Below are 10,178 nucleotides of genomic sequence, written 5' to 3'. Positions count from 1 at the left end.
AAATAGTGTATGAATTGTTATTGTATCGTTCTTAGTTCACAAATGTAAACACAAAAGAGGGCTGTTAACTGTTTGACCTCCACTGAACATGTTCAGGGAGTTTCAATAGGCAATTAGCGGGGGTGAATCGTTATTTGTTCTATTCACATCAATAAATACACAAGTAGGAAGGCCTCTATATCTTGATACTGTTCTCCTGGGTTTCATCAGTACAGCACCTCTTCCAGCTTCTGGTTCTTATCTGGAAGAGAACTCCTAGTTACAGTGAAACACAACAGTTTTTCACTTTCTCTCAGCAAGAGAGACACACCTAGGCTGTCACATGCCCTTTGTTGTCAATCTTATTTTTTTTTAAATGTCTTTATTTAACAGCCCTCTCTGACTGTTTTAAAGTAGAAATGTGTCCTGATAATGGTAAATATTTGTTTATAGGCTAAATACATACCGGTAATGTTTTAATATAGGCTCATTTAATTATCTGCTATCCTACTGATTGGGCAACTTAACTATCTCTGGCCGGGTTGTAGGCTACTATAGTGTGACAACAATGTTATAACAGTCACATTCTCTTAAGGTTGTCTTCGATTTTGCACGTGTCTCGCTATTTCACTAATGCACTGCTGTTCTGTGTACAAAACATGGCGCGATGGATAAAGGCCGCTTGCCCACGCCTCAGTCAGACTCTCTTACATCACCAGAAATCATGTGCAACGGTTCAGCATAAAATTCTGTTATTAATATAAAGACTTTTGTCAAGTCGACCTTTCAACGCACATGTATATGACAAGATAGGCGGGGTGTTTTATAATCGAAAAAATGAAAACAAGTGACGCAATTATTGATTACGAGGAAAGAATCGGGAAGGGTGCAGGATGGGGCCGTGGCAAGTCGAGACAGCAACAAATTGCTCCGCGTTCTTTTCGTTGAGTTGCATTGAGTGCATTGAGTGCTACTTCTCTAGATGAGTTTCACCGAGTTTACATCCGGGTTTTTTCCCTAGGCAATGGGAGGCATAGTACCCATGTTCCTTAGGCAAAGTGAAATAAATTCGCCGCACCGTCACAAAATATAGTTCGCTTCTCAAACACATTTTCTCTTCGTCTTGTGCAACGTATCGACTCCCAGTAGCTAACTTTAACAATATTATAATTCCCAATTGATCGATCAGATGTAAAAATATGACAATCGTCACATTTGTGAAATAGTTTTCTACCCCCTTTTCTCCCTCCTCTTGAGCGCAGTGATAAGTGTTGTGCTCAGGCTGTGGTGAATGAGATTGAAGAAGAGTTCTTGTTTTGTATCTCAGTTTCTCTCTTTTTTGACAAATTGAATTTAAACAAATTAGAAAATAGTACGGATATCTCATACTCTGCTGGGGAGACAGCGTTTGGACATTTGCATGATAATATTGTATCGGGGATTCGGTTGAGAGGTATTGGGTTGTTTGTAAATATTTATTTAATTAATTTCTGAGGAGAGGAGGACTGCTGCTGCTCAAGTGAGTAGAGGAGAGTAAGTACACATTGGGATCTTTTTATTATCATCCCAACTTTCATTTTCATCGTTTCTCTTCCCCTCTGTGTCTTTCACTCGTACGCCTGTATCGCATCGTGGTTTATTATAGAGAGAGTGGATGCCTTTTTTGCTCACTGCAATTTCTTATTATAGGAGTTGGGTGATATTCTCTAGCTAGCGAAGTGCACTGCTATTGGAGGGCAGCGGACGGAGAAAGGGGCCGATTCTAACTTGTAACCACCAGCTCGAGCTTGTTTGCGATAATTTCGTCAAATTACTTATTTAGACACTGGTCTGCGTTTTTAATTCTTTCTTTTTACAAGCGATATTTAATATTAGCATTAATTAGCTTTGATGTAAGTTAGCTCGTAAGACAGTCCTCAATGTGGCTTTTGACAGCTAGCTAGCTCGCTAGCTCACGGTAGCTCAGTGGTGACAAGACTCACTGCTGTGCCGTGAACGCTGCTCGCCCGTGCTCGACTACCACTAGCCGGTTATTTAGCTACTTGCTGCTAAGCGGCTATTCATTATCGTAGTTCTCAGGTAACATTTTATAGCCATCCGTACGATGGGAGAAAGTCCTAGTTTGAAATTAGTTGAGGATTAATAAAGTATGTGAAGACCCCATCACTCAAACCTCGCATGCACTAACTACATTCTACAAGGCAATTAGCTGGCCGATAGGAGCGAATGTAGAGTTGCGTGAGTGCTTGCATAGCGCAAGATGGCCATTATAGGACTCGCGTTAAAGAACGTTATAAACGGTGTGTTTGAGCAATCGCAATACAATCCTGAAAGTACCTCAGAGTATATTAACAACATTCTACGCACCCATGCATTTCCATCTGAAACTGTACAATTTAAAATGTCATATGCATATGTAGGCTACAGGCCAATCGACGAGTAGGCTACTGATGCTGTAAGTTTTACCTAACTTCATTTGCCCCACAGCCCATGTGGCTCTTGATTAGCGAACGTATTAAGGATCAAAGTCATATGGGTGAATCCTAATACGACCAACAGTCACTGTTTTTTAAATGTGGCTTTTTATAACATACGGTTTTTATTTGCATTACCATATCATAATAACAACACATGCATTAATCAAGAGTTTGTTTTAATCTTTAATATAGCAATATACAGAAAGTCCTAGATTCATATAAAGATAGTGTTGACTACCACTGTTTAACTGTTACACCTACTGAAAGGCCACATGCGTGCATGTGGTGGCATGATGTACTCCACTATCAGAGCAGCCTGTCAGAATACAGCATTACAAGACAGTGAGGTATCTATTGAAATAATATCAACATATCCGCTTTACTTTCCTGAATGTAGATGAAGGGCAGTCTGTTTCAAATCTCTTCCTCAGATTTAGAACAAAACTGGAATGTGGCTCAGTTAAAGTAGGCATTTGATTGAGTAGATTACTTGTATTTATTTATTTACTTCATTCTGCACTGGCTTTAAAAACAACCCCAAGGTAGAAAACAATATTAAGATCTTAATCTCTTAAAATCCCATGCGCTAGTCATAAACAATGATGACAATGTTGTCAGGATAAGGGTGGACTAGGTAGTGACTTCTGGATGTTTGTTGTCTGGACAGGTTGATAACTAGATTTAGCTGCACAGAATACAGATTACTGCTACTGTTCAGCATCATATTAGCATCAAGATTAAATTCATTTTCCAATTATAAACCAAGTTAATAGGGTTTTCACATTTGTCACTCTTCCTTGGTTTGTCCCTAAGCCTTTGTGCTGTAGAATGTCCAGGATTTTTTATGAAGTGACTCAAGCTTTAAATGACATGTCATCTCATGAGAGACCCAGAGAGGAGGCATGCCAAATCAGCCTGTATAGAAAAGCATGTTTTTCATGTAAACCAGAAGGCCAATTTAATTTTTTAAATTATGTGGTTAGGTTAGGGTCTGAACTCTGAAGGTGGAACTATGTAGCATCCTAGCCAGCTGTGGACAGCAGGTGCCTAGCTAGCTGTGGATGACAGGGGCCTAGCTAGCACTGGACAGCAGGGGACGAGCTAGCTGAGGACGGCAGGGGACTAGCTAGCTGTGGACGGCAGGGGACTAGCTAGCTGTGGACGGCAGGGGACTAGCTAGCTGAGGACGGCAGGGGACTAGCTAACTGTGGATGATAGGGGACTAGCTAACTGTGGATGGCAGGGGACTAGCTAGCTGTGGACGGCATGGGACTTGCTCACGCTGAACGGCAGGGGACTAGCTAGCACTGGACGGCAGGGGACTAGCTAGCACTGGACAGCAGGGGACTACCTAGCTGTGGACGATAGGGGACTAGCTAACTGTGGACGATAGGGGACTAGCTAACTGTGGATGGCAGGGGACTACCTAGCTGTGGACGATAGGGGACTAGCTAACTGTGGACGATAGGGGACTAGCTAACTGTGGATGGCAGGGGACTAGCTAGCTGTGGACGGCATGGGACTAGCTCACGCTGAACGGCAGGGGACTAGCTAGCACTGGACGGCAGGGGACTAGCTAGCACTGGACGGCAGGGGACTAGCTAGCACTGGACGGCAGGGGACTAGCTAGCACTGGACAGCAGGGGACTAGCTAACTGTGGACGGCAGGGGACTAGCCAGCTGTGGACGGCAGGGGACTAGCCAGCTGTGGACGGCAGGGGACTAGCCAGCTGTGGACGGCATGGGACTAGCTAGCTGTGGACGGCAGGGGACTAGCTAACTGTGGACGGCAGGGGACTAGCCAGCTGTGGACGGCAGGGGACTAGCTAACTGTGGACGATAGGGGACTAGCTAACTGTGGATGGCAGGGGACTACCTAGCTGTGGACGGCAGGGGACTAGCTAGCACTGGACAGCGGGGGACTAGCCAGCTGTGCACGGCAGGGGACTAGCTAGCACTGGACTGCGGGGGACTAGCCAGCTGTGGACGGCAGGGGACTAGCCAGATTTAGCCGTTTTGGCTCACCTCTGGCTTTGGCTCAACCAGTAGCCTTTCCTATTCTCAATAGTCTATGTAAACCACGTTCAATTACAGTATGAATTGGGCCACACGTTGCCTTCTGTGATGTTAAACTTCTGAATGTCTCCTCTGAACGTGCTGTTAACTTGTTGTTAGCCTGCATGTGACCTTGGCAATGCTACTGTGATGTTTCCCCAGCATGGGGAAGGATTGAGCCACCCTGAATGGACTCTAAGTGGAGTGTTGGGGTGTAACCGGCCGCGTGGCTCTTCTTCTTCTTCTTCTTCTTGTAGGGAATTGGAGAGTGGAGGCCAGTCACACTGCCCGAAGGTGAGGTCACACTGCCCGAAGGTGAGGTCACACTGCCCGAAGGTGAGTCCTGTAGCAGCTCCCGTTGTAGCAGCTCCTGTTGTATTTGTCCTCTTGGTTTGCAGCTTTGGCCCGGAAATCAATGGGACTGGACGTCTGTGGCTGTCCTCAGGCAGGCTCACTCTCTCCCTCCTCTCTGGTTATTGTTGTGCTTCGAAACCAGCCAAATATATGCTTTTGTGAACTTGGTCTCGTCTGTCATTTTACTGCGCTTGTAATTTCCAAGTTCTTTGTTTACCCTTGCATGCTGTGAGTAAATCCCAACTCCGAAGACAGAATTATTGGCTCGTTTGTCATTGCGTAATGATCCACTAAATGAGATTGACCCATCCTCCCTTCGGCATCATACCCCACGGCTTCTGAATCATTAAGCTTAACACAGAGGCCTACAGCTGCAGCAGTCACTACTGCAGTCAGCTAGGGGACTGATTTGTCTTCAGAGCCGTCACAGCAGCACGATCCAGGAGGATCACACCTCCTGTTCCTCCCATGACAGCACTCCATGTTGCTAAGGGATAATATCTTGTTTTTCTGTGCAGCGGCTCTTTAATGCTTCAGTTGGATGGTATTCAACCTGGAGACGGCGTGAAGGTAAATCTGGTAACAACTGCATCTAAACACTGTATGGTCGATCTTCAGACGCTCAAACAAAAAGTGTACACGCATATGATCGTGCCTCATTATATAGCGTGCTACTGCGCTAAACCCTGAAACATCAAGTATAGTGTGAAATAGGAATGCATTTAGTGTTTAATAATCTGGTTGAAATTGAATGTTTGTTTTTTTTACTCCTCTCTGGTAACAGGCTGAACGTTTCCTTGGAGCCACTGAAAGACTGACTGGATCAATGATGGAATTACAAACATTACAGGAGGCTCTCAAAGTGGAAATACAAGTCCATCAGGTAGGAAAACCTGAGCTACCGCAGGCGAGGGTTGGGAACCAATAGAACTGCTTTGCATTCATACTCAGTCAATCCCCTTAAACAAGATAGGATGAATCTGCAGCCGTGATGTACTTCAGTCCTCTCTGCCCCCTGCTGCTAGTCTGTACCTGAGACCAGGCCTCAGGACCTCGTCTCTGACCCCTGCTGCTAGTCTGTACCTGAGACCAGGCCTCAGGACCTCGTCTCTGCCCCCTGCTGCTAGTCTGTACCTGAGACCAGGCCTCAGGACCTCGTCTCTGCCCCCTGATGCTAGTCTGTACCTGAGACCAGGCCTCAGGACCTCGTCTGACCCCTGCTGCTAGTCTGTACCTGAGACCAGGCCTCAGGACCTCGTCTCTGACCCCTGCTGCTAGTCTGTACCTGAGACCAGGCCTCAGGACCTCGTCTCTGCCCCCTGCTGCTAGTCTGTACCTGAGACCAGGCCTCAGGACATCGTCTCTGCCCCCTGCTGCTAGTCTGTACCTGAGACCAGGCCTCAGGACATCGTCTCTGCCCCCTGCTGCTAGTCTGTACCTGAGACCAGGCCTCAGGACCTCGTCTCTGACCCCTGCTGCTAGTCTGTACCTGAGACCAGGCCTCAGGACCTCGTCTCTGCCCCCTGCTGCTAGTCTGTACCTGAGACCAGGCCTCAGGACCTCGTCTCTGCCCCCTGCTGCTAGTCTGTACCTGAGACCAGGCCTCAGGACCTCGTCTCTGCCCCCTGCTGCTGAGGGGAGCCCAGTGTTTCCCCTACCATTATATTAGGGGAATGCCCCGCCCCCCCCAACGGCACCCCCCGCCCCCCCCTGGAAGGTCAAGTTAATAATAATAATAATAATAATAATAATATATATATATATATATATATATATATATTTTTTTTTTTTATATATATATATATAGCACCCGATCACAAAATAATTTAAGGTTACCTTTCCTATAAAACAGGTCTATAGCTTGCTCTTTTATTAAACAAACTAAATGGCTTTATGTTATTTATCTTATTTACACGACGGCGTGTCATTTACATTTAGTAATTTAGCAGACGCTCTTATCCAGAGCGACTTGTCTCTTATCCACGGCCGGGAATCGAACTGGCAACCTTCAGATTACTAGCCCGATTCCCTAACCGCTCAGCCACCTGACTCCCATTTCTGTCTCTACATGGTCGCCCCCCCCCCTTGGAGCCCATCTCTAATGTCCCAGAATCAGATTCAGAACGTCAGGCTCTGAGGAGTGTTCAGCCTGGCTAGTAGACCTGCTGTCTGATAGGCTGGCCAGTAGACCTGCTGTCTGATAGGCTGGCCAGTAGACCTGCTGTCTGATAGGCTGGCCAGTAGACCTGGCCTCAGCTCTGTGATTGGCCATCCAGTAGACCTGCTCTCTGAGGAGTGGTCAGACTGGAGGGAAATTATATCTGATGATGATGATGATGATGATGATGATGTGTGTGTGTTCAAACGAGAGCAGGCTTTGTTAGTGAAAACTGTACATGACCCTCTCACATTTAGATAGGACGGGTGCCTTTGCTGGTTTTGCTGCAGTTAAAGGTTGAGCCTCTAGGTGTCACTGTGTCCATATAGGTGTGACTGAATCCATCCAACCCTTGTTCTTCTCCCACAGAAACTGGTTGCCCAGATGAAACAAGATCCACAGGTAAAACACCACAACACATGCACAAACACCACAACACGCGCACAAACACCACAACACACCACAACACACGCACACTCTGTGGCCAAAATCAATTGGTAAAGGTAAATCTTATTTCCAAGTTATCAAAATTTCAGCAGCTGTTCAGTCATGCGTTTTTATTTTCAGTAATTCCCTCTCAACTGCTTCAGATCGTTCGGAGGAATATGAAATGCCCAAAAATAATGCTAATGTGTCAGGGTGCAGATGAACATAATTACCTTCAAGACCTTGTGAAGAGAGGCTGAAGGGAGTTGCAGAAAACTAATTCTCCCCTTCTTGATTTACAAGGAAAGAAAATGATGGTTTCTGTAGTTGAAATAAACCAATTAGCAAACCTGAAAAAAATAAGGAAAAATAAGACTAGTTTTTCCAGCCGGGCTTGAAAGCTGGCTGTATTGTGATTGGCTCTGCTCTTGTTTTCCAGAATGCTGATCTAAAGAAGCAGCTTCATGATCTGCAGGCCAAGATCACAGCGCTCAGCGAGAAGCAGGTATTTCAGGATGCAGTGCTGACACCAGTATTCCACACTGCCCTACATATGACTACAGACACTCTGAACTGCACATGCAAGTAGCCTGTCTTGTTCCAGCTGAATGTATTCACATTGAAACATGTTTTGACTCTTTTGTCATTGGATCTGACGATCCCATTGATGTTAGTGGTTAAGACGGAGCGAATAGCTGCTGATTTCAGCATTTTCAAAATCCTAGCTAGGGCTAGTGTGCTAGGGCCATGTGCCTAGCTAGGGCTAGGCACATGGCCACACACACACACACACACACACACACACACACACACACACACACACGTTAGACTGTATAGCCTTTGTTTGTGATGGATGCTGTGAGGCTGTGTTACATTTAGTCATTTAGCAGACGCTTTTATCCAGAGCGACTTACAGTAAGTACAGGGGCATTCTCCCCGAGGCAAGTAGGGTGAAGTGCCTTGCCCAAGGACACAACGTCATTTTGAACGGCCGGGAATCGAACCAACAACCTTCTGATTAATAGCCTGACTCCCTAACCGCTCAGCCAGCTGACCACCCAAAGGTGCTGGTCAGTGTGTCAGTGCTGGGCCTGAGAGACCTGGTCCAGAGGGCCGGGCCTGAGAGACCTGAGCAGCTCCTCTGATGTCTGTGCAGCTCTGCTCCCCCTGCAGGGAGCCAGCAGGCCGCTGCTGTTACTGACCAGGGATCAGTTCCTCTGATGTCTGTACAACAGACAAGACCAGGACATGAGGGATGGTGCTGTTACTGAGCATGCTGTTTTGGAAAGTGTTGCATTCTGTGATTGGTCAATGGAGGATTCTTTCCTACTATCTTCTGATTCTTGGTTGGTCCCCAGGGTACACTGTCCCACAGGAACTAACTTGGCACCGGCTTCTTGTGTTCTCTGCTGGTCTTCTGCCGCCTCTTCCAGGCGGCCTGGTTGATCTGCCATGCCCTCTCAGATCAGTGAGAGCCCTGGATCTACCAGGACAGGTTCAGGCATGTCCCAGAGTGCTTTGAGGCGAGTGTATTCTGTCCAGCTGCTGATGGGGTCTGCTGCTCTCTAGCTCTCCTGGTCTAAGGAGACATACCTCTCTGCCTTCATGTTGTTCCTCTTGTCCAGACACGCAAAGAGCAAACCTCTGAAGAAGGTGGCTTTCCTGGATGTGTTGAAGCTGTCTATGGAAAGCAACCTGTTTTGTAGCTACATGCAGAACAGCTGTTTAAAAAAAGGGATTCTGCTGTGGAAAAGTTGTGTGTTCTTATTTGAATTATGTCCTATGTCTTAACTACATGCTTACTGGCTTTGCTGTCGTGGTAAGATGTTTTAGTGTTGCTTGATAACAACAGGATAGAGGATGGCAGAGCACTGTCATGCATGTCTGACAGTAAGTTGGACCTAAATCAGACCCATGATTGGGTCCACACTAGCCTGCTTCACTCTTAGAGCTCCCTTTGCAGGAACACACATTTAACCCCCACCATTTCCCTCAAATGTCTTATTTTGACTTCAGAAGGTAACAGGGCAAGCAGGGTGTCAGGTTTGATTAGCTGTGTTTAGAGCTTCTCTCCTGACGGCTTCCTCAACACTGTTTCCCTGCTGCTGTTTAGATTAACCCTTGTGCTGCCTTCGGGTCACATGACCCAAAGGTTCATAACGAACCATCGTTGTGTTTACCCAATTGTACCCAATACAAAAACATATAAAATAATTGTCTTTTAACCTTTGCAATGTGGGGGGTCTGAGACAGCCCGACGGTTAAAAGAAAATGCTTCACTTTGTTTTTGTATGCGGTAAAGTTGTTGCAATACGACGGTGGGTCACAATGACTGGTGGGTCAGAATGACCCGAAGATAACACAACGGTTAACATGGAAATTGTCTTCTTGGTGTGGAGCAGCAGATTTCCCTGGCCTGTCTCAGACCGACAGAGACCGACAGAGACCGACAGAGACCGACAGAGACCGACAGAGACCGACAGAGACCGACAGAGACCGACAGAGACTGACAGCATGCTGAGGCAGAGAGCTGGGATTTGCTGAATCTCCTATTTGTGGATCTGAAAACCCACATTAAGAGAATCTCTCTCAAGCCAAACCTCTACAGAAGAAATGAAAGCCCTTTATGTCGACTGCAGATAATATGAGAAGCAGCTGGAAGCACGCAAACACACACACTCACACACAACTGCTGCCCCCCCGGACGCTAGATGGTTCTGTTAGCTCCA

The 10,178-nt window shown here is 46.4% G+C and overlaps 1 protein-coding gene across 1 annotated transcript in view; it reads left to right on the top strand.

The window, feature by feature from the left end:
- The first annotated feature begins 1,287 nt into the window (after positions 1 to 1,287).
- Positions 1,288 to 10,178, top strand: part of phf21ab (PHD finger protein 21Ab) — a 28,629-nt gene continuing 19,738 nt past the window's right edge. Inside the window, exons 1-6 of the mRNA XM_067235151.1 lie at positions 1,288 to 1,512; positions 4,769 to 4,868; positions 5,384 to 5,435; positions 5,650 to 5,748; positions 7,393 to 7,425; positions 7,889 to 7,954. Coding sequence (XP_067091252.1) covers positions 5,394 to 5,435; positions 5,650 to 5,748; positions 7,393 to 7,425; positions 7,889 to 7,954 — 240 coding nt within the window. The 5' untranslated portion in view covers positions 1,288 to 1,512; positions 4,769 to 4,868; positions 5,384 to 5,393. The remainder of the gene's footprint in view (positions 1,513 to 4,768; positions 4,869 to 5,383; positions 5,436 to 5,649; positions 5,749 to 7,392; positions 7,426 to 7,888; positions 7,955 to 10,178) is intronic.

This window comes from Osmerus mordax, chromosome 4, assembly GCF_038355195.1.
Source record: "Osmerus mordax isolate fOsmMor3 chromosome 4, fOsmMor3.pri, whole genome shotgun sequence".
In the NCBI taxonomy this organism is placed as follows: domain Eukaryota; kingdom Metazoa; phylum Chordata; class Actinopteri; order Osmeriformes; family Osmeridae; genus Osmerus; species Osmerus mordax.
Note: the sequence above shows the minus strand (reverse complement) of the source record. Positions and strands in the feature narration are given on the sequence as shown.